We start from the raw sequence: 26935 nt of genomic DNA on the forward strand, positions 1-26935 counted from the left end.
TACACACCCATGGCTAAGCACTACTGACCACGCTGGATGCACAGCTTGAGTAAAGACACTTGGCTGGAATAGTCCAGACAACTGCAGTGCACCAAGAAAAGAGACAACAGGTTGGAAAAAATTTCCAGCTCTCCAACGAAAGGGGGCTGGTGATTTGGAGAATAAGCCCCCTGTCGAGGCTGCTTTGGGCTGATACTCACTAATGCAACCTACATGTTGATGTCCTTTAGACTGGAAGGTATTCATCCATCTCCTCTGACAGGGCTCATAGGATGGGCCTCACCCAGTTTGCTAAGCTCAAAATAAACAAGACCTGAACAGAAAAAAACTGCTCTCCACATGCACACCCCTTACTTACTTTCCTCAGTTCCCAATTTTGGAAAAATAATGTGGCACTAGAGCTGTTGGTCCATATGCAACATGCCAGACCAAATCTAATCAACATTCTATTGGAGGGAAGCTACAAAACCCCAGGAGTCCAGCCCAGGCATCTGTCACTGCAGGACAAATGGTCACAAATGCCCTTCTAGGCTGACATTAATATTTGCTCTCCCATCTTCCCTGACTGAGAAATTAAGAGTTTCTAAAGTTCAGAAGGCCTTTAGCAAAAGAATGAAGGAGGAAATGAGAATACATAGACACTAGGAAAAAAAATTTACTTCTGCAAAAAGAAAAATTAGGTTCTGTTTCACAGGAATAGATCCCTCCAGAAAATTGAAGCCAAGTAAAAATCCACTCTGGATAATGAGTCTGGAGGCAATCTCATCCAAAAGGGCTTCTTTAAGCTATCCAGGCAAATATGTCATTTAGAATAATGAAACTGTCATATTTGCAAGAGAGCTGTGGTTGTCCCTTCCTTTTCCACGTGGTGGAAAATGGAAAAAAAAGTGCTGAAAGAGATAAAATGCTCTCCTGACACCTTGTATGCCTGTTTGAAACCAGGAGGACCAAAGTTTCTCTTGCAGCTGTATACATCTGCTTACAACTACTACGGAAAATCAGTAGCTAGGAAAAAGATCTTCTCCTGCCACTTGCATTTCTTTTGCACTATCAAGTAAAATGTGTACTCTTATCCTGTCACTAATGCACAAGAATCCACTTCTTGATAGAAAGGCCACTTGCCATTTTCCACAAGATCCAAGCATACACACAGAATACCTGTCCTTTAGCAGTTGCACATCTGTCCTACAAACCTCAGAGACCTGTTCTCATGTCAATACATAAATGCACATAACTGCACCTCTATAGGCATTTGTTTTTACATGGCATTTCTGAATAACAGCTGTAAAAGGATTGACGTACAGTGGACTCATTCAGTAAGCACAGCAGATCTTGTGCTCTGAATTCATCAGGTCTTTTTGTGCAAGCACCATGTGTAATTGTGCAATTAAAATCTTTGGCAGCATAGAAACAAGCATGGATGGTATAGTCTATCTTCAAGCTAGTACTAAAACTCTTACCTGAAAAATAGTACTGAGGGGTCAGGGGAGATGTGTGATGAGCTACAATAGAAGGCTGAAAATCTCTAACTCAAACACTCGCTAATAAATTATTAGTATGGTTCCATGAATGATGTTACACAGAGTTAATACCTTGTCTAATGACAAAGACCTGCTTCAAATTCAAATGCAAACTTCCACTGTTATCTCAGCTTCCTGACTTCTGAACCAGCTGTTGAGATCATCTACTGCTTGTGGTGAGTGTGATAACAACAGCAAACACTCTGTTGCAAGGCCTTTGTTGATCCCTGCCCATTTCAGGTGTCTGCCTGACACACAGTTCCAGTTCCATAGTGAGATTGACAGAATCACAGAAAGATGGCTCAAAAAGGAGTTCTGGAGATTTCCAGTCCAACCTATCACTCATTGCCTCTCACCACCATTAGATCTGGTCAGCCATGACTGTCCAGCCAAGTCTTGGAAACACTTAAGTGTGTTTCGTCTGTCACCTCTCTGGTGTTCCTGCTTGCTATATGTTTATTTCTGTTACATGATTTTTGTTTGTTTGGTTGGTTTTATTTGTTTGTTTGTTTGTTTTGTTACTGAAAAATAAATTGAAAACCTCTAGAAAATGGCTTCATCACTGGGAAGTCTTAGCAGTCCCGAATACATTATGTGGAATCATTACATAGAATTATTTGGGTTATTCTATCTGCCAGTTTGTCTATCTTCATAACAGTTCAGAACGAAAAGGGTGTTTAAAAGTACTTTTCAACCAGAAGCTTTCCATTTTACAGTAAATGCTATTGAGGAACTGAAGTCTTCTCTTTTACATTCACAGCAACTATAGCTACTGTCTGCACAAGATTGTTTCAAGGTCTGTAAACATGTTCTGGCCATGCCCTGGGTTTTGCTGGGATGAAACCAGAGTGCATTTTCCTGTGACTAGTTTTTGCAACAAAAATCAGGGTGTACAGGCTTTACACTGAAGAAGACCCAACAGTTCCCAGCATCTGGGGTGTTCTGAAGGAAGTGCATTAAGAAGAGCAGTGCCAGCAGATCAGGGAGTGATCCTGTCCCTCTGCCCTTTGAGGCACATCTGGAGAGCTGTGTCCATCTCTTGGCTCCTCAGCACAGGAGGGACAGGGAGCTCCTGGAGCGGGGCCAGCAGAGGCTGCAGAGATGATTTAGGGCCTGGAGCATCTCTGACAGGGAAAGGCTGAGGGAGCTGGGGCTGTCCAGCCTCGAGAGGAGCCCCAGCTGAGAGGGGCCTCAGCCCTGGGTGTCCCTGTCTGCAGGGAGGGCTCCGAGCAGGGCCCGGGCTCTGCTCCGGGGTCCCAGAAATGGCACCAGAGGAACGGGCAGGGACTGATCCCAGGAGGTTTCAGCTGGACACGAGGCAGAACTTCTTCCCTGGGCAGTGACCGAGCCCTGAACAGATTGTCCAGAAAGGGTGTGGAGTCTCCTCACTGGGGATATTCCAGAACCATCTGGACACAATCCTGTGCCGTGTGCTCTGGGACGGCCCTGCTGGAGCAGGGAGGTGGGACCCACTGCGGTCCCTTCCAGCCTGACCCATCCTGGGATTCTGTGAAGCACACTGCATTCTTACTGATGCCCTGCTCATCCAGATCTGGCAGCCAGCCCCATATGCACTGTGAGAAGCATCAGGCCAAACAGAGCTATCCTTTGCATTCAACATTGCTCTGGACACATTTAAAATCTTGGCATTCCTGAGTTTCTCATGAAACTTCTAATGTTTTCACATTTCTTCTCCTGACCATCTATCCTGATAATCCGTGGTCCAAAATATGGCTTTTGCAAGTACTAATTCCTAAGTAGCTGCTTTTGTGCATTGTAAGTTGCATTTCAAAATGGCTGCTCCCTGCTCAATGATAATATTTGTGTAATTAACAATTAAGACAGTTAAATTTTCGTTAGTGAGTAGAGGCTTAATCTGGCACTTGAATACTTGCCCTTGGAGCCCAGGAGAGTTGGAGCATTGGCTTCCAAGACAAAACACTTTCCCATTTCTTCTGTGCAATTAAAAATAACCACTTAGTTTTAGAAATAATAGAGGACAAAATACCAAGTGCTATTAAAAATATTTAACCACACACAAGTGGTACATATTTAAAAGACCTTAAAGACTGGCATGTAATGCAAACCAATCAAGCTCTCATGGTTTAATTTGCAACTAAAACATTTTAAATAGAAGTAAAATCTAATGTGTACAGGTTATATATAAAAATGCAGATGGCTACTGGCAAGAAGACACTAAGTTTGGCCTTCACTCAGACCTTACTCCAGTGTTCTAAAAGTACTTTGCAACTATTGATTAATGTGTTTTATGAATGAGAAATATCTCTAGCTTCTAATTATTTCTACAAAAGGTGATGTAAGACAGAAGGTCAGCGCTGCAACCAGAAATGGAAAGTCTAGGTGCATATTTTCAAAGCAAAAAAATTATTTTAGGATACTAGACAAGGAACTGGATGAAATTTAACTTTTGTATGGAGTTCTGAGACCTTAAGGAACTTTAAATTTTGAAGTCTTGACTATGTTCATAAATATTTTCTAATGGATAGTCTTGACTATGTTCATAAATATTTTCTGATGGACTAGCTTGATAATGCTAGGTTAAAAAAAAAAAAAAGATTCACCATGTAAAGTTCAGCAAAATTCTGTATCTTTTTAGAGATTACATTACTGTGATGTAGAAGGAAACTGAGATTGATTTCCCTGTGCTATGACAACCCTCTCCTTTTAGGGCAAATGAAGTATAGCAAGAGAAAAGCCAAAGAACAGTGGTGCTCACTATGCACCGGAGTGTAATACAGCCTGAAACCCAGCAGCAGCTAGTCAAACCCCCACAAAAGAGCTGTTTGTCTGCCCAAGCTTTCTGACTGTTGTGCTGGCTGATGGGACTCTGCAACTTCTGCATCTAATACCCCAATAGATTAATGAGGGGTTGTTACTGCTGCTGTTGATGTTTCTACTGGACATGTCATCAATTGGCCTGGAAACTTCATTCAACGTTGCTGAATAGTGAGCAAAAAAACCCAGTTTGGGTGGAAGACTTTCATCAAGACTCTCCCAGATGGAAAAAGCGAGTATCTTCAACAGACCTTGCAACACTCAACTTCCTGGACGATAAGGGGGTGGGAGATGAGTTAGCAGCACTGTGAAACATGGAGTGTGGAAGTGTAGCTATAACCTGGAGTTGCAGAAAAGATGGAAAGAGTTCCTTTTACTTGAAAGATGGCAGATAGCTCAGGCAACTTGTGCAGAGTGACAGGATTTGCACACAAAGAGAATGTGGTAGAGCTGATTTTACAGAAACATTATTGATGGGTTGGTGGGTGGACAAAAGGTTTTCTCAACAGGTTTTTACAGATCTAATCACCCAGAGAAAGCTCAAATGGCTTTCTTTAGCCTCTACATATTAATACGTTATAGTGTTTTGCTTTAATTTAATTTCCCTTGACTTCCATGTGACTTTTGGTACTTCGCTGCCTAGAAGATTATTAATGACACTGAAATACAGTGCCTGGTTATGAACACTGCAATGAAGATATGAAGTTGCCAGACATATTGTAAACAGAGCATAATTACAGTATTTACAATTGAACATCAAAATGGGAAAAGATGCCAAGTGGCATTTCTCAGAAGTTAATATTGGGACTGATACCATCTAACATCTTCCAAATAATTTGGAAAATTAAGTAAACTGCACATTGACTGCATACACTGTACACACAGGAGGAAGATGAACTGCAACACAACAGGTTGGTAGGTTGAAAAAAAAAACGGGAAAGATCTGGAGGTCTGCGAGGGAGAAAGAGAAGGGTGCATTTAAGAAGGAAACTAATCTAGACAAATGTAGAATAATAAGCTCAGACAAAATTAACACCCATCTCAAGTAACCAAATGGGAAAAAGACAATTTTCATTAAAAAAGAAAAAAAATTCAAGAGATTTCACAGTTTATTCACGCTGAAAATTCACATTGGAGTGTATACATCAGGTTTGACAACTTGTTTGCTACATTTCAGCCTGATGTGATGTTAAAAGGAAGAATAATATATTCCCTTAAAACCCTGCCTTTTAAAGTACATTTTTACTTATTTCAACCATAAACCAAATGCTCACAAAAGACCCAATTTACAGTCCCATCAGCAGAAATAATAAACAGGAGTGTGACATTAGTAAGAGACACAGAAGCAGCACATACAAGGAAATCAGGAGCTAAAGTCCATCTGGGTCCAATACTGTCAAGGGGTTCTAAGTGTTCACTATGCAGTAGAGCAAAATCCATGAAATATCAAGCTGCCACTGAGTTGTTGACTTTAGAAGCTCAGCTAGACCTTGGGGAAAGTTATAACTTTATAAAAGAAAGTAAGATTCTGAGGGATATGCCATGAAAAACCTTCAGAGTTGCTGAAATAAGCTGAGTTAAATGCCTGCTGTATACACTAATGAACCTCCAATATTATCTGTAGGATGGAAATTGTCAAATGAATGTGGCCTTGCAATAAAATTAACCTGTAATTAAATAACTCATCAAGGATAGGAAACATACTTTATGACACAAAAACCCCCTGCATGGACTGTTAAACAAGTGCTCCTGGCTGAGAGTTTGAAGAGCACACCATCTTTTTCCCCATCATTATTTGGTTAACCATACCCACAGTACAGTACATTATTTTGTCACAGGAATGATTCATTACAAGAAAATATAAAAACTTTATCAAAGTGAGTGTTACTTTTCTTCCTAACACAGCAATCCAAATACAGCTGATGCAGACAAAATGGCTGATGTGATAGAAATCAACAATATTTTTTTAATATATATGCTTAAAAACCTGCTTACCAAGGGGAGCCATATATTCTGAATCCCCTCACCGTCACTTCAGAGTCTTGAAGATAGATGCAGTTTGTTAGAAGAGACTGTACATTTTCATAGCTCTCTGGCTTCAGCTTAGAAACAGAGGGGAAATAGTAAAAGTCCTGCTTGATTAAGTCAGCCATGAATTCCTGGTCAAAGGTCAATTCATGATTTCCTGCTATCACAATCTTGTATTCATAGGGCAGGCTACCTAAAACAGTGAAAAACAAACAAATTACTTGTTTTATGGAAAATTCGAAAAAAGCAAACAGATACACAAAGTGTCATCGATTCCTGTAATATGTTCACATATTTGAAACAATTGAGCCTACCCCTACTACATGTTATTGTAATTCCTGCTGATTTCAGGTAAATGACATTACTGTCTTTTTCATGGCACACTATGATTTAGCATGCTTAGCATTAATGTGTTGAAATTACTTTCAACTCATCAACCTTAAAAACCAGTCTGCAGACTTCTGCTCTACTATTTACTTCTAGTTAATTGCCATTTGTGCTGCAAGTATCATTTACTGTGACAGTGATGATAACTCTTTGACAGAAATTAGGGTTCAAAGAAGATCAGCCGTAATGCTTCATAAAATCATGTCAGCTCTCTTCTCCCAGAGCTGAGGTCTTTGTCAGCCTGTACTGACGAGGTCTAACACTCAGAACTTGGGTCAGCCAGAGGGGTCCTTGCCCTGACATTAATACCAAGCCTTCAAGCAAGGCATGGATTCAGTTCAGCTGTCAAAAATTCACATCCCACAGTGAAATATCACTGTTTGCCTCTATCTCATGGTTTTTTTCCTGCTCCATTTTCTCAGTGACTCCCTTAGCTCCATGGACTATAATTTAAAGTGACTCATGTTCAAGAATATTTTACAACCCGTATTTAGTGAAAAACCTTAGAACAACCTCCTGATGAAGGCAAGAATATATATGCCCACACACGTGGGCTCTTCCTGAGAGCAGCACTGAAACAGAAACTTTCCACCTGACTCTGCATTTGGTTATTCACTGGATTCTGCCCCTGAGAGCTGGCATTGCCTGTCTCAAAGAGCTCAGCACAAACCTCCTAAGCACATCTGGGAGGAAACAAAGACAGAAACTGTGCAAAGCTGCATTCATTAGCTTTGTTTCTGCACTGTTAATTTATATCAGGATGAAGACAGTCAGAAGAGGAGATTGGGACCAGAATGAAATATTTTATTAAAAATTAAACCCACCTTGCATATCAGCAATTTTGTGGGGTTTTAATTTTAGAAATGTATTGTTGGTAACATAAAAATCCTTAGCAATGGCCCAAGCTTAACCTGGAGGCAGGCTATTTAGAGAATGTAAAAAACCAGTTAATATGCAATGGCAAAAGTTGGCATGAGTAGGACTTCAGAATAAAATGCAACAGAAGACAGAACAGTGCTAGCTTAAGGGAGGTGACACAGCTGAACTTAGCCAAATGAAGATGTGGGTGATTCTGAAGTACAAGAATTGTACTTGTAACTTGTAACATCTGTATGAGGAAAGCTGATGGTGCAGATTTCAATCTTTCCTATGCACCAACTACATATGTGTCTTTAGAATATTTAACAAAAACCCCTTTTCAGATGCTTATAATTACATGTTAAATGTTCAAGACTCAATAATTTACCTGAAAGGCTTCTCAGTTTTGCTTCTGAAACACTTAGCATTTAGAAAATGTGTATTCCACCTGTACAAGCTTTCCAGGTGTGTGCACAGATACACACAAGTTAAAAAAGTTATTTACATGCATGCATAGGCATCTTCAGGCCTTAAAGAGATAAAGAAATCCTGTATCCCACAATATTGTTACCATTTCTGTTGTGTTTGGTAAATCTTTCCAGCTCATCTGATCCATCCATCTTGCAGCCAAGAACCTGTATGAGCTGGTTATAGTTGTTGCTTCCACTAATGTATTTATGTCATGTTGCTGTCTGTGGGTGTTACTTAGGCAAATTAGCAAATTACTCTAAATGTACAGTTACATTTATTATAGTGGTGGCCAGAAGCACTGCTGTAGTTACAGGTCTGTCAGCTTTTCAATTAACAACTGTGTTTTTGATGAGTATGCAGCTCAGTTGTTCGTTTTTTTTTTTTTTTTCATTCCACACCAGGCTTTGGTAAAACTATTTCCTTTTCTTTGTCTCCTTAACTATACTTTTTACCCTTTAAATCTTAAATTTTTTACTAACAGGGTATTTTCTGCTGCTTGTTCATAGATTTAGCAATATTCTGTTCAACCCTTGTTCCCTGGAAGACTTTAGAAGATTCTTTGCTTTTTACTCCGAGTGTTCTTGAAGTAATAGGTCAGAGTTAGGTATAAATCTTTGAAATCTCATTCGTACCTAGGCATTGCTGTTGTGAAGTTATGTGTAGGGAACAGATTTCTGCCCAATTTGTAGCCCTGGCGTCCTTGGCCAGGAGCAGGACATCCCCAAGAGCACATAATCTAAGAGCTGTTGTATGGCTATGTTCCTATGCACAACCCTAGAAGAAACACTTTTCCATTTTTTTCCCAACAGCTCTTCATCGCAGATAATTCAAACGCTTCCAGGTTCATCAGTTATTCGCACAGCCACACCCAGGATGGAATAACTTCACTCAAAAAGGCTCTGCAGTGAGTCATTGTGGCCACAGCACCCTGGCTGTGCTAATCGCCAGTGAAACCAGCTGAACAAAGGGAGAGATCTTTCTCCTCCATGTAGCGCTTGTGAGACCTCCTCTGGAGTGTGGGATCCCATCCTGGGCTCTTCAGTGACAGGAAAATTACTGAGAAACTGAGGCAAGTCCATCAGAGGTCTGCCAAGGTGGTTGGGATGAGGGGAGAGTCTGAGATCTCAGGCTGTTCAGACCCAGAGAAGATTCAGGGCAGACCCTGCTGCTGGTCTGCCACCACCTGAGTTCAGGAAAAACACAACAGCAAGTCCTTTTCAGAGATGCATGACAAGCAGCAACGGGCACAAGTGGGAACATGCTGCAAGGAAAGAATTTTACCATGAGGATGGTAAAAAAGTGAAAGAGGTGTTCTGAGCTGCTGGGAAATCTCCTCCCTTGAGGGCACTCAAAGTTCACCGGGCCAAGGTTCTGGTCTCTAACTACGCCTGCTTGGAGGAGGAGGTTGGACTCAATGTCCTCCGGAGGTCCCCTCCATCCTCCCTGATTCTCTAGGTTCCAGTCAGTCCACACTGGAAGACAAACCAGAATTTTAAAGAGCCTGCAATGCTAAAACAAATCCAAACCTCATTTTGTGTTGTGATTGTAATGGAACAAATCGATGGCAGACAGGCAATTTAACAGGACTAGAGAGTATGTTCCATTAACTCTGGGGTAAGTTTCTCATGCTATCCATCCAGCAGATGAGTAGGACTAAATCCCCAACTGATAACCAATTAACATTTGATGCTAGCATATGGCTTTGCTGGTGGGCAGGTAGCAAACTCGGTATTAATACAGAAGCTCTGTGTATACAATGATATTAAAGAAAAATTATGTCTGTCACAGGAATTCTGCACACATATCCAGGACAAAATTAATTCCCCAGAAAAAATTAAGGCAGGAAGCATGTAAGAAACAGATCTGCCCTTCAGGAGTGCCAAGAAACACATGCAAGAACATATGCTATGGGAGTCAAAGATGTAATTTCAAACAAAGAAAGAAAAAAAAAAAAAAGAAAGAAGAAAAGTTATGAAATCGGGGGAAGTTATATTTCTTTTATCTGATCTCTTCTTTTGACCAGCCAAAACAAGGCAAGTAGTTTTGTCCAAAGTCCAGGGATCTTTCTGTTTTTGGCACCTAAGAAGATTCTGCTAAAATTTTCCTCTAATCTGGATATAAGCTGCAACTAGAATTGGTTGGAAAAATTTTAGTTAAATATTTTTCTGTATTAAAATACCACTAGGATGGAATGGGATATATTTGGAAATTCACAGTCTTTCTGACATTACCAAGGGAGAGAAAAAAAAATGTAAAATGTCCATTTAAAATATTTTTGGGTGAATAAAAATTTCTTTCTAGGCAAAGTTTCACTTCTTTTTTCCTAAAGTAAGTGTTGGGGTTTTTTCCTTTCATGATGTTTACCTTGCAAGAAACTAAATCTATTTTCCTCCATAGTCAACCTCTATCCACTTCAACCTATTTGGATTTGGAATGAAATATTTACAAATCAAAATCCTGTCAGAAACACACTGGCTCATGTTCAGCCCTGGGCTTCAGAGCTTTCACTTTCAGGCCACATTCAACTTTTGCCTTCTGCCAATTTGGAATGGGGCTCCAAGCCACCGTCCACTCTGTCAACCTCTGTCTTAATGTGGAATAAGAGATTTGTCCCATCCTTTTCCTTCTTCTAGGCTGCATGGCTCTTTATCTTTCCTGCCTTGTTTTCCCCTTCCATTTTGCAATCTCCCCTTATATGCAGTAAAATGCTGGAGACACATTATCTTGCCCTTAATTTAGCAGTTTTAGCAAAAGATATCTTTTTTCTTAGGGAAAACATAGAACTTTGTAGAAGTACAACGCTTTAGACTTCCGTCTGTTCGTCACTCCATATATGTCTGAAACTGCCCAACGGATTGAAAACCCATTTACTATATAAATACCTCACAGGTAATTACGTTCCCTTGAATATCCTGAAAGTGTTTAAGGTGAGTAATGTCCAGTCTGAAAGAGAGGTTTCAAAGGAATGAGGCAACCTGGAACCCGCAGCAGGTCTACAAGACAAGATCCAGGAAGTCAGGCAGCACCGGCTCTGCTCCCGGAACAACTCACCACACAAAAAAATTGACCGTAAATTTCCTCCATCAATATAATTCCTTATTATTTGAGATTATTTAACTATCAAAAAGCTCAAGATATCATATTTGATTTATATATGGCCAGATATATTATCATCTTACAGATGATAATACAGATCTTCTTCATCTGTGAAGTTTTTGTCCATTTACAGCAAACCTTCCTCAGAAAGTTTCTTAGCCTTCCTTTGTTCAGTGTAAGAATGTGACAGCAGTTCTGGCAATATAATATGTATGGGAATATATATGTTCTTTAGCTAGGAACATCTTTGTTTATTCCTTTCATTACTGCAGATTACTAATTAAGAAAATCAACCGAACATCTAATTTTTGCATGTTTATGCACCAATTAAAGAATTATTGCAGCAATTTTTAACTTCCAAACTCCAGTAGGTTCTTTTTATGGTGAACATAATTTTTACAAAATAACTTGAATGCTGGGGAACCATTACTTGAACTACAGGCTGCATAATGCAGCCTGCTGCGCAACACTGTCTGTTTGCTACTTCTCTGCAGCTGAGCTTGTTCAAAGTGGAATTCTGTGTGCTTAAGGGTTCATCCTGTTCTATCAGCAACCCAGTAAACCAGATCAACACTGCACATAATCCAAGTGCAAATTCATGATGTCCATACTCCTGGCTCCGCTTGTACCAAGTGAGGCATCTTTATCAACCTTGGACCTCCTCTGAAGCTCGCAGTTGTTATCAGCTCCCAACTCTGCCAAGCTAAATGCAAACTTGTACAGGCAGATGTGTTTTGTTTCTCTCCTGGTATTTCATACTGAGCAGAATTTTTAGTATTCATTAAAAGAAGTGACAATCATGTAAGTACCCACTTAGTGCTTCTTACCTCTCATTTCAACCTTTTAGAATACAGCAGTAAGTGATACAGTGGAAAGACTGCATAACTGTCTCAGATTGCTTTTTAGCATCTTTTTGACAGTTCTGTGTTTAAACACTGGGGCTGATGTCTGGGAAATTCACATTAACATACTTTTTGTATGGTGTGTAATCTGGAATAATACTGTAAATGAACACTCCCTCTGAAGTCATCTGTAACCTTCCAGCTCTAGCCATTCTTGCATTGAAAAAGCCAGTAATTATACCAAACACTAAAACAGCAAACACATAAAACATGCTCACGTTGGTAAAACAGGATTCCTTAAAATAGACGAAGGCAAATCAAACTAAAAAAACACCTGATAATAATCCAGCTTAGGCTCTTTGATATACTGTGCTTTATACACACCCACACACATATAATAATTGGTCAAAATTACTTCTAAAGGAAAAGTGGCTTCCTTTTATCCCGGTTTATTTAATTACCCTGTAATTATGCAGAACCAGCTCAATGCATAACTAGGCCATTAGAGTAGCTGCAATGAGTCAAGACAAAAGGTTATGTGGATCTGCACCTTCTGTTCACCTGTGGTCTGTAAGAGATGCCTACAAAATTGCATGACTGCAATGTCTGCCTGGACTGAACCTTCCTTTGATGTGTCCCCTTAGCTTATGGCATTTGAGGGTTTGAAAGCCACCAACTACATGAGTCACAGTCCATTCTCATAAGTATGTTTTTTGGGTTTTTTTACTTCCTGGGATAGTTATAGTCTTAAATTTTCTGAGGAAATATAATTCCTACTACATCTTTTCTGCCCCCTGAAATATTCTAGTTTTGGTTACAACTTGTATCTGGGGACCACGAAAGGGAAGGAGCTGGGAAAACTGAGTTAAAAAGTAACAATTAAAAAATGTTTTACACTTCCTACGTGGATCTCTGTGCACACTGATACTGATTCCTATTCAGATCTTCAGATCCCACAGAGGCACTTTCAGGATCTCCCACTTGTCACCTTCTGGAAGGGAAGACTACAAAGAGCCATGTGTCATGTCAGCGTACGAGGTGCACAGCACTAATAACCATGTTTAATGTTTGTGTATGGTGCTGCACAATAGGTGTTCAAAGTGCTGTGCTGAGAATAATTAATCCTCCAACACATTCATGTGGTAGGTGGATCAAGCATCATTTTCACAATTTCACAGGGGGGAACAATAAAGAGGCTGTCAAATCTGAAGATGACTAACTAGAATTTGGTTGCCTGTCTTCCTCAGGGTCTTTCAAATACCTCTGCCAGAGGCAATGACAGTTTACAGACTCACATCCCAGATCTTTCCAGTTCCATGGTTGTTCTCTTCACTTCTGGGCCACACTGCCATCTAAAGTTGCCCTTGTCTGCTAATCTGGGATAAGAGTGGGTATTTTTATTCACTTGCTCATTTGGAGGGTCAGGGATCTCAGTATTTATGAAACCTCAGACCCAGAATCCTGGAGTTTGGCTACTTGCAATGCATTACTGGAAAGAGGCAAGCTCAGTATTAGTACAAAGTACAAGAAATCCCCCAGAAGCACACATGTTTGGAAGGAGGAAATGAAGAAACAATGCTTTAGCACCCATCACCTCTACAGCTTCTCACCACTGGCACAGGAGGTGTACGTTGTTTTGGATCATCTTCGCAAATACAGGGATGCAGCTTAAATATTCCTGAGACTCATAGTAGCCAGTTTAATATTCTGAAGTTCCTAGGACATCCCAACTCCCCAGAACTGGAGAAATACTGGGAGAGTGTGCGGCAGTGCACTTTTCTGTGTCTGAGCCTTGGATGTATAAATGCATCCAAGCCACCATACCTTTAAGAACTGCAGTAAAAGCAACACTTTTTTTAGTATGCCCAGTATTTTAAAATTGACATCTGTTCTAATCCCTACACAGCTCCATGTTTTTTCACTGCATTTCCAAAGCCATTCTTTTGTAAATAGATAATTAGTGCTTAAATACTTCTTTCAAGGGGTTTCTACATTAACATAAAAATAGTGTAATTACCGATGGTCAAAATGGCATGACTACAATATATAAATTCTAATTCCTTTTGCTGCTCTGAAGCTGATTTTTTTCCATCTTCAACATGATTTTAATCTGTTTTAAATGTATTACTGAACTTAAAAATATACCTGTTAAAAGAGGAAGAAAAATAATTACCATCATTTTGCAAAGCTGAGCAGTAAAGCAAAAGTAAAGCTAAGCCTAGTGATCGCAAGTTTTTCTGAAGATCTTTTATCGAGAACTTTAAAAAGTAGAGATTATATTTATCGAGAAATCTCTGGTTCTGTCTACCAAATCTAATACTACAGGATTAGATCAAATACAATCTAATTCTAGAAACAGGTAATTCTAGTAATGCTAGTTACTACAGTTGGTAGACATTTTCACTCTAAAATATCTTTTAGTCTGAAATAAAAATCTTATCCTTTGTCCTGAATTTGCCTAGGTCAACTTCTGAAGTGCATGTCAAATAATATAATCCTATTTTTTATCTGTGTTTGTGTGTGTACAATATATATGTAACAATATTTTCAGGAAAATACTCTGAAGAGCTAATTATTGTTTTCCATTACAACTCCAAGCCACCTTCTGTTTTTTTATTTCCAATTTACCTTGAACTTGAATCTAAAATTGGAAGTCTGAATTAGAAATTGGAAAATCTCAAGCAAACACACTGAAACAATATGTATTAGAAAATGTATTAGTTTAAGTAATCTTCCCAATCCGTGCATGGATGAGAATTCTCAGAGAAAAGATGGAAGCATGTGTTGCAGCTTATACCACAGATCAGCTATTTAGTTAAATTTCCAGGAAAGTAACCCACAAGCTCAAAGTGACAGTGGGTCCTGGAGCATACACAATTTGGAAATGATATTACAGGCTTGAGCAAAGGGAATTACATAAGCAACTGAGCCAAGCAGGCAATTTGCAGTGCCAGCTATATGGGAGATAAAAAATAGAGATGATTTTGGAGTCAGTATTTGACAAGTATACTAAGGCAGGACACGTGTCTCTGTATTTGTCCTACAATACATTTGTTTGAGATGCAGGTTGGGAAGAAGGGAATAAATAACAAAACCTAAAACATTGAAAAAGCAGCAGATTATTTTTGTCTGTTCGAAGTGTTATCATTAAAGTCTCCTGAACTGAATGCTGGAAAATTTGGACATGTTCAAAGTCATACCGTGCATTCTTATAAATGATCAGAAAAGGTCCACTGGATTCTTGGCCTTCTGTTCAGTCCTACCATAAAACATACCATGTACTTCATCTTTTTCTGATTCTCCAAAACTGAATTTTTAAATTTGGAAGAAAAATTCAGTAAGTGAACAAACTAGATAAAAAAAGAAAAAAGTTGAGATATGATAACAGGAAAAGGGTCAGTTCAGAAAAAAAAAAAGGAGGGAGGGCAATGAGCAGGTTGACGTCATTTGTATGCTTTGTAAACTGACTATTCATCCCCTTTTCCCTTAATTTTCTAATTTACCCTGAAAAACATCAGCAAAATAGAAATCTCACTTGCAAAAGTGCATAATGACTGGGCAATAAGAAGACAGATGAAACGGAACATAAATTTATGCAGAATAATTTTTAAAAATTTGGAAAAAAATACACAAAATATAGATGCAGTGACGGGTTCTGAACTAGGTATTACCATTTAGGAAAGACTTCATGGAATTGTATTAGAAGATTTTATGACAATGCCATCTCATTGTTCTGTAAAAACAGAATAACCCACAACACAAGAAAGGAAGAGAGAACTAGGAAATTTCATTTTGCCAGGGAATAAATCTGTAGTGTTCTCAGAACATGTGCAGTTCTGGTCTCATTCTTTTTAAAAGGATGTGGAACAAAGAGGTACAAAAAGTGACACAGATGATCAAAGGTATTTAAGGACTTCTGAACAATCTTCAGCCTGAAAAATATCTTAAGGGCAGATACCGAAAGAGGCTAAAAATTCTAAATTTTTCACTTGCCTCTTCCAGTATTAGGAAATACCAAATGAAACTAGTAGGTGACAGGTTCAGAATAAGTACAGTTCATCTCACCATCCCTGCCATGTTCTGGAACTCTGTTGCAAAACTGCGTCTGTGCTCAAACTTTGCACAGACCCAGAAGGCAATTAAAAAACTCAGAAAAGAAACATCTATATAGTAAATTGAAAGTAATGCTGGACTGCCTACCAGAGAAGGCTGAGAAAATAAGCACATCCAGTGACCATCAACATTTTATCTCTTCCACAGTTAGACATCAGGCCAGCCCTAGTGAAACCTCAGTCCTCTCCCTGAGAAAGGACTTAGCGAAAAAGACACATGACAGAAAACAATGAATCACCAGAAAGAACAAACTAAAATGGAGAGCTTTAGGGGTCAGAAGTATAAAACTTGGTGACTTAAGAGCAGCCAAAACAGAGCACCTGGGGTACCAGCCCCAGCCAGGGACAATACTGGGATCGTGAGTGGCGTTATCCAAACTGGTAGCAGCCTTTGTGGAAACCCAGGGACAGTCAGAAAAAAAAGAACAGATTTTAGGGGATGACTCATCCAGCCGATGTGCCTCTATTAGCACAACACTTGAGCATGTGCTTGATAGAACCATAAGGCCCATGGAAGTTAATGATGGTAATGTAAAACAAATTTTCCATCAGACAGGCACAGGAGTTTTATGTAAAGCACAAAGATAAAATCTGAACTTGCTGAAGGGGAAGTTCATCTGGAAAGATGAAACAGACAGAGACCAGAGTGGCACAGACCCAAGAGGGAACTGAAAACTGAAAGGTGGGAATCAGTACTGTGCATAAAGACACGGAGCAGAAGCAGGAGGAGGATTTGTGTCTCGTGCTTGAGGGGAAGCTGAGATCAAGGGAAGGTGTACCAAACCTAGCCTTTATTGCAAGGCATAAACAAAGTCGTAATCTAACGACAGCAGGAGACACGGATTAGACAAAGAACAAAATAAGTGGGAAAGCGAGCCCTGTGCATGAAGGAATAAACAGGGAAATCTGGCAGCAGCAAGGAAGAATGTCAGTGGAGGAAGAGTCGGTGCCAGAGTCTGTCAGTTACTTTCTCAAGAAACCAGTAAAATATTAGAGAAGAAGAAGGTTGGGTTGGCTGTGGAGTTGCAAAATTATGGAAGGTACTGGAAGCAGCTATCTAGAAAAATCAAAACTGTTGGAGATTAATGCCTCCAGAAAAAAATGGACAGCCAGCAAAACCTTCTGAAATTTCTTCCCAATGGGAATGCTTTTAACCATTCTGCCATTTACTGCAGATATTGTGAACACTCAATATATTCAAGAGTTGATAAACTGCTCATTTAAAACAATCAAACAAAAACTTTATTCAAAATTTAAGTTAAAACTTTATTTTAAATTGCCTAGGAACTAAACAAAAACCTTCTAACTTGCTAACTTCCTCTATCTCAAAGATGCTCTTGCAAAAATATAACTCCAACCGCCAAGATCACCTTTTCCCAAGCGCACGCTACCATGAAATTGGAAGCATGCCTGAAAAGTCAGAAAATTAAACCTTTTTTTTTTTTCTGGAATAAAAATGATGAAGAGAACATCACAGAAATGCCTTGGGAAATCTCCCTACCATTCTGAGAGGATTTCAGCTTAGAGACATCTTCAGAACACTGTACAGCTGTGACCAGCAGGGAGGCAGATGGAAGAACTGGAGACAAAAACTGTGCAGCAAGCAATGTGCACAGCCCCATTCTTGCTCACCAGCTATATCCTAAAGCATTTCTCTTCCCACACCAGCAGATAAATAAAATCAGGATTATTTAGATGGGGTAACCATATGGTTTGAATAATTTGTAAATGCTATTTTCAGCACATTACTATAATACATGGTAGAGACCTACAAAATAGGGTCAAAACTTGCTGTTTTGTAACCAACCTGTTCCATTTGGGTGCAGAGACAGAGATGATGGCTCTATATCAATTATTCCACATGCTGTTCCTACCTTCAGAGTCACGGAACAAAACAATTGCTCCATGTGGGCCATATTATTGGGTTCTTGAGCTCAAATAAATATTTATCAGCCTTGCTGATAATTATTTGCTAGTAAATATTTGTTTAAATTGTGAAGTCCTGACTTTCCTTTTTAAATTCCATTTCAGCCTACATGCATCTGTCTGCTTTGTGCCTTCCTAGTGCAGAATGCTGCAATATGTAGCAAAAAAAAAAAAAAAAAACCAAAACAAAAAAAAACCCAGGAAAAAATGCAAAAATATCAACTACAAGAAAGAAAATCAACACAAAGACTTGAAATCTGTTACACGTAAACTGTCCTTTCTCTCTCCACCTCCTTCATTCCCTCTCACCTTTTTTTTATTAATGGAGTCTCAGAATCCAGAAGCCAGTTTTATTCTAAATTAAGGTACCTGCAATGCTGCAGGAACAGCACTGATGAAGGTTTTTGTCTGGATACAGTGCATGCTTTCCAATTTTCACTGTCTTTCTTTTTTTTTTTTTTTTTAGCAGATACAAAACATTGCAGAAGCACATGTAAATCATCACTCTCTTGCCCAGTGGAACAGAATTTCAGTTAGCAATGCCAAAAGTTGCCTACAGAAGGCATCTACATCTGGTCTGCTACATCCAAGGCAGCAACAACAGGCACACACGGTTTGCTTTGTTCAGAATTCATCTCTGTGGCGCAGCTGAGCCTCAGATACAAAAAGAAAAAAAAAAGAAAAAAAAAAAAAAAGAAAAAAAAAAACCACCAAACCTATGAGCCCTTTGGGGTTAAACAGAAAAATGTTTTTAGTCACAACAACTTTTTGGGGGAGGCAGCAAAGCTGTAACAATGTATGGAAGAGGTTTTATGTAAATCATTAAAGGCTTCCTGATTTCAATTGTCGCTAACACCAAGAAGTTGCTTAACGTACACTTGAGAGTGTGAAGGCAGAACAGATGAATAGTCTCACAAATCCTATTTGCTCAGTTGGAAAAATGCAAAAATATTTGTCGAAACTAAGGGGAAAAAAACCCCGATTCCTGCTCGTTGCCACTGAAATATAAAAGTCAAATTAATATTCATGATTTCTGACTGCGTGATGGTTTTTAACTGGGAGGCAGAAGGGGCAGATACAATCAGTAAACAAATACACTGTCGAATCCACACAGAATTCAATACCTACCTAGCCACTCGTTGAATTTTTTTACTTCACTAGGAAGTCCCAGCTCAGTAAAGTCACCAGCATGTATTAACACATCTCCATATGGCATTTGGATGGGATCAGTTCTTGAGTGAGTATCAGAAATACAGACAAATCGTGTATATCCTGGAGGCTTCGGAGCATCATGGGGCACTGGATCAACCCTGTAGAAAATGCATCATAACAAGGTTATAAAGTATTTACGTACTTCTTAGTGTCTGCTTTGAAATTGTAACACTACTTTTTACCTTTACAAAAGATTACACAGACTTCGAAATCTGCCTGCTGGAAGGATTTATTAAAACAAACCTAACACTAATGGGAGGTGTAAAAATTCTTGATGTTCACATCACAACATTTTCAGTATTTTTGGGGTAGATAGATTAATTTAAAGAGATTAAGGAAAAGAGATTGGACTGTGGCAGTAACTCTGACACAAATACTTACAAATAAATCAAAGGCATTGCCAGTTTCAAAGGAAAAGTTCTATCCCATTTCATTGTTTAAATATGATTACACTGTACACAGGGAAAAGATTTATTTTAGATACATAAATACATTTAGATACATAAATACATTTACGTTTAGATGCAATTTTTTTTCTAATTATAACTTCTTTTCTGCAAGTTACTCAATTCCAGCAAATTTAATTAACACATTTTGGAGATATGTTTCAGTGTGTTAATGCAAAGCAACATAAAAACTCTCCTGACAGCTGTAAATGTACGTTAAAGCCTGACTATTGTCAGGACAAAGTGACGACTTTCTGGGCTTAATTACACTAAATGAAATCAGATGCTGTGAGGGGTGAGGCTGCATTGTTCAGAACCCAATCTCTACATTCAAAACTGAAGAAACGAAAAATCTGACCCAGTTTGATGAGTCTCACAATTTACAAGAGGACATCATAGAACACCTCTCTGCTATAGAAGGAATACTTGTTTGCAAATCAATCTTTTTAACCTCAATCCATATTTTGTTCATATACACAGAAGCAAATCTATATATATGCAGCTATACTGTATCTGCTACTCCAGTTAGGGAATTCTGGTGGGAAAAAAATCAAAAAGCAAGAGATGCAAGAGTTATATTAGTGTCACTAGAAACCAGAGAGATGTACAGAATTGTTATGAACTATTTTACTTTTACAACATAGCTTTTGAAAGGACAAATAAAATTAGTTTTGTTCACTGTTGCGGTATACAGTACATATTTCTATCCCTTGCTGGTTGGGCTTCAATTCAGGAGCTTTTACATAAACAAACTCAGGGGAAAAAATTATAGAGACCTCTGCTTTCAATAAAACTACTTCTGTTTACTAGGTAAATTTTCAAAAAGCATTTTATTGCTTAAAAGGCATAAGAATAATCTTTAATTACTCAACCTTTTCTCTGTGTCAAAAAATTCTATTAAATTTATAGGCAGATAAACTGAGGTGGTTTTGACAAATTCACAGGATTAGTGAGAGGGTGGGGAACAAATCTAAAACATTGAGATCTTGTTAAATACAGAAAAAGGTCTTAGCATTTTCTACAATGTAACTACAAAACCAGAGAATCAATGAATCAATTATTTTGTACCCATCTTTCCCATATAGGAAAAAGAAATATCGGGCTTTTTACAGCAAAACTGGAGGAGCAGCCTTTTAGTACAAACACCTTAGGGTTGTCTTGCTGAACTTCCAGGTTTTGAGGAGAAAGCGACTAAATATGAGCTGAGGAGTAAACCCAGCTGTGATCAAATCCTACCTGATGAACTACATGCCAGGGGCATAGGTAAGCAAGGATGTCGTGGGAACTCCAAAATTTGGGGGGCAAAGAGTGCAGTGCTTGGACTCCCAGCAGCTGCAAACCCCTCATGTAGGGCACATGGGGAAGGGCAGATGAAGGAAAAGAGCTGAGAGGTTAAAAATGCCTCTGTTTTGGAGGAAGAGAGAGCTGCACTGGGAAAACTCCAGGGGAGGCAGTAGGGGTGCAAAGGAATGTGGGTGGTGAATGGTGGGGCTTAGACCGGGTAGTGAGGGTTTGCCCTCAGGCGGGAGCTGCGTGAAGCATGATGCAGTCAGTTCACAAAATGAACCAGGATGCTTGGATAAAAAGGATGAGGGGCTGACCTTGGCTATCACTGTAGCTGTTCAAGCTACAAGGATTAAACATCAGTCCAGTAAACTGAATTATTGCTCTCCCAACCCAACACTTCCCAAAGAGAGTTACAGATGGCATCACTGAGCCAGCTTTAAATCATGGACACTGCCTTGGCAAACATAAGGATATGGACTGGTCTAAAACACCACTCTTTGACTCTTCATGGTAGAGTAGCCTTTAAAGCAGGTACTGCTTCTCCTTCAGAAATCTTTTAAAGCTCAGCACAGCAGCAAGCCAGGTGTTAGGGTGCAGTGTACACTTTACACAGGAAGCAGGGTGGAAAGAACAGCAGGCTTACCATGGCAACCCCATGCAGCACATAATGCACATGCTTTGGATGGGGATGGGGAAGGTGTGGACAGCATTTTCCTGGTTGCTGAGGTATGTGTAACTTTTAAATTCTCTACAACGGGCCAGAGAATTTTTGTGGGAAAAGGGTATCAATGCAAAAAAAACCCACCCAGATAAATGAGATGCAGATTTCTCATGCTGAAGTGATATGCACGCACTGAGACCATATATAGGTAAAAGCATATGTCAAGTTTCGCAAACACATCTAAGTTGTATTACTGGAAATAATTTCTGAAGGCTCAATCCCCATATTCTTGTGTAACGCATTCCCACAGCAGCTGTCACACCAACACCCAATGCACAGCTTGCAGCATGAGCAGAGGAATACAGATTTGCTGATTATTTTTGTGCAAATGCTTTTGTTTTTCTTTAGATCAGTAGGAAAACTTGCAGAGAAACTGAAAAGCGAAGTTGGAACGTCTCAGAGCAAAAACACTTCAAGAGGTTAGCTTATGCACTAGATTTCAGTACTTCAGGATGGAGTGAGACAGGCACTTTCCAGAAATGACTGATGGACTTGAAAACACTGGCAGAATTTACCATCCTTCTTTCAGAGGCAACCCAGTCATCTCACAAGCACAGGAATGCCAGACTATGACAGGTCTAGAAAGGGCTGTCAGCGTGTTCTGGGAGCTAAAATGTCAAATAAGAAATCCAAACCTGCACAGAGGACCAAGGAAGAGCTGGAAGACTGAATCCATAAGAAAAGGAGCACACAACCCTCTCCCCCGTGGTTAAAGTAGTTTACTGTGAGTTCAGATGTTAACAGGTCTTTGTGAAATGTTTATGATTGCCTGCAACATCACTAATGGAGGTATCTTGAACCAGCACAAAGCCTAACCTCCCTGAAGTTAAGGACAAAACTTGCATGCACAGAAGCAGGGCTGAGATTTCACCCATAACAATCATGTGAATAAAAGGTGCTTTTGTCACCCTTTTTATGTCTACTTTTCCCTTCTTTGTTACTATTCTATTCACTGGTAGGAAGAAAAAGCAATCCTGCTGGTATTCAGAAACATTATTTACTATTTCTGTACAAAGAGAAAGCATAGGTCAGATTGTGGTACATGTTTTAATTGATTTGGCCTGTTTTTCTATTTGCACAAGCTTCTTCAACAGTATTAATCATTCATGAGAGATTGCTAAACTCTTCTGAGGAACTGTTTTCTAAGGATAGCTTAGGATTTTCACCTCCTTCCCTGAGTGCTGGCTTTCTATCATGTAGTTGACTGCCTAAGCCTGCAGTACCATGATTTCTTACTGGTTAGAAGTTTAAACAGCATACTGTTGAGAACCAAGTGAATACTAATAAATAACTTATTTCCAACCCAGTAAAAAACATTCAGCTTTTAAGACCAGGAAACAAATTCCTGAGTGCCCAGGAGCTGTCTGAATATTCACAAGGAATAGCTAAGCCTCAACAAGCTCAGTCAACCTGCATTTGGCATTTTCATTTGTAAAAGTGTTTCTGAATCCACATTTGTTTGTTTGTACTTTTTCTATCATTTACCAGCTCTATAAACAAAAGATGTTTCCCAGTGCTAACACTCAACTCATTTTACTGTTTGCATTTCAGTAGGATTTAAAAAACCCCAACACAGACCGTAATATACTGCCCCCAAAAACTGAGTGTTTGCTCACCATCTTGATATACATGTTAGTCATCAAATTTTTTTAATATAATCTAATGTATGCCAAAGAAGCATTCACTAAATAGGCACACAGTGTTCAACCAGTCACAAGTGCTGAGGTTTTTAACTGCAGAAATCATGACCGACGTTTTTAAGTTATCAAATCATTTTAAATACCAAAAATGTAAACTAGGTGACTATTTGTTCAATCTCCCTAAAGGGAAAGCGTTTCCTTTAAAAAATGAAAACCAGCCATCTGATCTAAAGATAAGGCTGCTTCTCTCTTTAATAAACACAATAAAATGGTGCAGACATTTTTATTCCCTATAAAAATATTTTACAGTAGAATTTTATACTTAATTTATTTGTAATAGCTTTACTGTTTTGCTCTTCCTTCTGGCTTTAAACTTTATGGCAGGTTTCATTTCGTAATTATAATTCTTCACTTTATGTTACAAGTAAATCATCTAGAGCAGTTAATTTTACTGATGTTGTCATTATATAAGAAGTCAGAAACAAACACATTATTTTAATTACTCTTTAAGCTCTTGGCATTTTCAGAAAGTAAGTTGTCGGATGGGTGCCCACAGTATTTTATGTATTGATATGATTTTTTACCAGTATGCAGCTGTAATATAACCAACCAAAGAGAATCTGTGTGCTGTACAGATCCAGGCTTGGTATTTTCAGCAGCCGTGTACATCAATATGCAAGTGCACAAAGCAAACAAACATTAAGATTGCAGAAAGTATCATCCTTGTAGCGTCCCGTGTTTTATTGCCACCGCTTGTTTTTTATTTCTCTTTTTAATACGTAAGTACTATGTATTACACTTACACCAGTGAGGAAATCTTTCTCCCATCTTTTTAACAAAGCACTTTTCAAATGGACTGATTTCTTCTCATTATAGTAAATATTATTAGAAAGGCAGCAAAACAGTGTTCTTTGAATTCTTTTCGACTGGTCCATCAAATACCACATCGACAAGGCAATAACCATTCCAAAGGCTGTGCCGGAGCAATAACAGTACTAAAATACTTACATTTGCACATGTGGGGGCTGGAAACGTCCCTGGTTAATGTTGTAGAACGTGAAAGCCTGTGTGGGGTTGGAGCTGTACTCATCCACCTCGATGATGAGCCGGCTGTGCTGGTGCCTCCTGGCTGCCATGATGTGGGACTGGGCGAAGGCCATGTCTGCACGCGGGCCTGGCGCCCTCAGGCCACCATCCCTGCTATCTTCCTGCTGCGGGGGCCAGCACCATGGCAGCCCCCGGCCCAGCCAGCACACTCCCCTTCCAAACACCTGCAGCAGACGGGAGAGATACAGCGTAACTGAGGGACACTTAATCTGCTGGGAATTCACTTTATTTAACGTGAGGTGAAGGCAGAGGGACGAAGACAGACTGCTCAAAGTACACATCGCAAACCTTTCCAGCTCAGCAACCTGACAAACGGGCTTCAGTTAGGGATGGGAAGCATGGAGTGGAAGTGAACTTGCTGCAGAACATAGCTTGAGTATCCCAGACTTTTAATCCAAACCCAAAAGACAAGCCCATCATTCAGAAAGTCACATCAAATCATAATGTTTTTCCAACACAGTGATTTGCTTTCTTTTTTTTTCATAGAACTGATGAACTTTTATTCCCCATCCTCCCTCAAAAAAATCCCACCAGACCTGCAACGGAATACATGACGACGCACAACTCAAATGCAAGTTAATTGAACAAGAACTAGTTTAACTACATTTTCCCAAACTCTGTGACATTTATTACGGAGAAGCATTGCAAGTGCCCGTTCTTTACATCAGCAGAAGAGGGGATGGCTTTCTGTGCACATGATCCCGGTTTTATAGCATCACTGAAGGGACTTCTTGAGGAGGACACAATTCCTTGAGTGAAGGACATAAATATGAAGGGCTCCCTCTTCAAACACTTTTCAGTCAGTACTAGCCCAGCATTCAGGATTCACAGGAAAACAGAGTGATTCCAAGGTCAACACACAGTTAAATATTACTAAATATTAAAAAAAATGTAAAATCCATACAGGTTTTATGTTTGGGAATAAATTTTTCCCCGAAGGTTATGCAAGTCTAAAACAGCAGTACTGAAAATGGGTAGGGGAAGAACAACGTGAAAGCAACTGGAATGCAAAGAGTATCCCCTAGAAACAGCAGAAAGTAATTTAAATGTGAATTTTACTCTTACTTCCCAGTTTTAATAAAAAATGGATTATAAGCTATAAAGGTGGGTATTTTTACAGTATAACTTTGCATCTTTTTTAAAAGTTGTCTGACTTAAATATTGACTTTATGCAAGCAGGGGCTCTTTTCTTCTAGGGAATACAAGCAACCTGATTCAAAGATGTATTTCATGAAAAGCCACGCTACTTAATATGCAGAATTCCGGAGAGCAGGACTAGAAGTATTTTCTGTGACCATGCTGATGTGCCTTTCTGCCATTCTGAAGGGACCATTGCCGAGAGTGATAGATGAGGAAGGACTTCACCGTCACTCAAATTTTAAAGCTATTTACAAGTACTTAGGTCCAATTCAGTTTAGTGGCAGTCAAGCACTAAAGCATCTTTAAAAATCTGGGCTGCAGCCCTCTGCTTAACTACCGCAGATGTTAAGTGCTCCAAGAAGTGGCAGAGTATTTTTATTTGGGGAAATCTTGTTCTCAGGAAGCCGAAATGAAAGATTCAGCTTGGTTTTTGTTACTGGCTGAATGGCTGTAAGATGATGACAACTTGCTGTCACTAACAAGCCGCAGCAAAACAGCCTCAGAATAAAGGAGTATATTCCTACATGCCCTCCCCTAGAATGGAGTGGTAAGGAAATGCTAGAATAACAACAAAGAAAATTTGGGATTTCAAACACTCTCAGATGCCGCGTTCAGGCTAGAGAAGCAGCAGCAGCACAAAGGAATGTGCCAGAGCAGGGGGAGGGAAGGGAGGCACGATCCTTGTAAGAATAATCAAGTATAAATTGCTGCATTTAGGAAATAAGAAATTATGACAGCAGATGTGAAGAACCTTCCCTAAGGAGCTTCCTGTATTAAATGATGCATTTGTAAAGAAGTTTGAATAGTCAAGGTCAGAGATTTTATAGGGGGCAAACTGTTCTAAGTGAACCTACTTCTGTTTGAAAGAAACTATTAGAACTGGTGACCTCTAGAAATATTCTCCAGTAAGATAAATAATTTATGATTCCCCACCTCCACATAAGGATTTCAAACTACCTGAAAAACACAGCCTTTTTTTTACAATTTAGGGATTGTGCCCACTTTACACACAACTGAACCGGGGTTTCAAAGGAGTTAAGGCACTGTCTTAGGGACCTCGAATCTCCCTTTAGCCTTAGGAAGCTCTCAGAAGCTCACAGCAGCTCAGAGAACACCTTCTGTCAGCCTCCTCTTAGGGTTCTGTCCTTTACAACTCATCACAGGTCAGATGTCAAATCTGCTACAGAACCGGCAGATAAATGTGCATGCACCCCAATATCCACCCTTTGGCTCCCTTCCTCTTTCTGGGTTAGTGGAATAGCACTTACCAACACAATCTAACTCAAAAGACAAACGTGTTTGGGAACAGAAACACATCCAGTACACCACTGCACACACCCTTCAGT

General features: G+C 39.4%; 1 protein-coding gene across 4 annotated transcripts in view; it reads right to left on the reverse strand.

Moving 5' to 3' along the window:
* Window positions 1–26935, reverse strand: part of MPPED1 (metallophosphoesterase domain containing 1) — a 61888-nt gene that overhangs the window by 25510 nt on the left and 9443 nt on the right. For all 4 annotated transcript variants that reach the window (XM_066183681.1, XM_066183680.1, XM_066183679.1 and 1 more), the window contains exons 2-4: window positions 24351–24613; window positions 19161–19346; window positions 6312–6533 (exon numbers count right to left, since the gene is read on the reverse strand). In XM_066183681.1, coding sequence (XP_066039778.1) covers window positions 6312–6533; window positions 19161–19346; window positions 24351–24502 — 560 coding nt within the window. In that variant the 5' untranslated portion in view covers window positions 24503–24613. The remainder of the gene's footprint in view (window positions 1–6311; window positions 6534–19160; window positions 19347–24350; window positions 24614–26935) is intronic.

The sequence above is a fragment of the Chamaea fasciata genome, unplaced genomic scaffold (assembly GCF_029207755.1).
Source record: "Chamaea fasciata isolate MVZ Bird 193981 ecotype frontalis unplaced genomic scaffold, bChaFas1.0.hap1 SCAF_5, whole genome shotgun sequence".
In the NCBI taxonomy this organism is placed as follows: domain Eukaryota; kingdom Metazoa; phylum Chordata; class Aves; order Passeriformes; family Sylviidae; genus Chamaea; species Chamaea fasciata.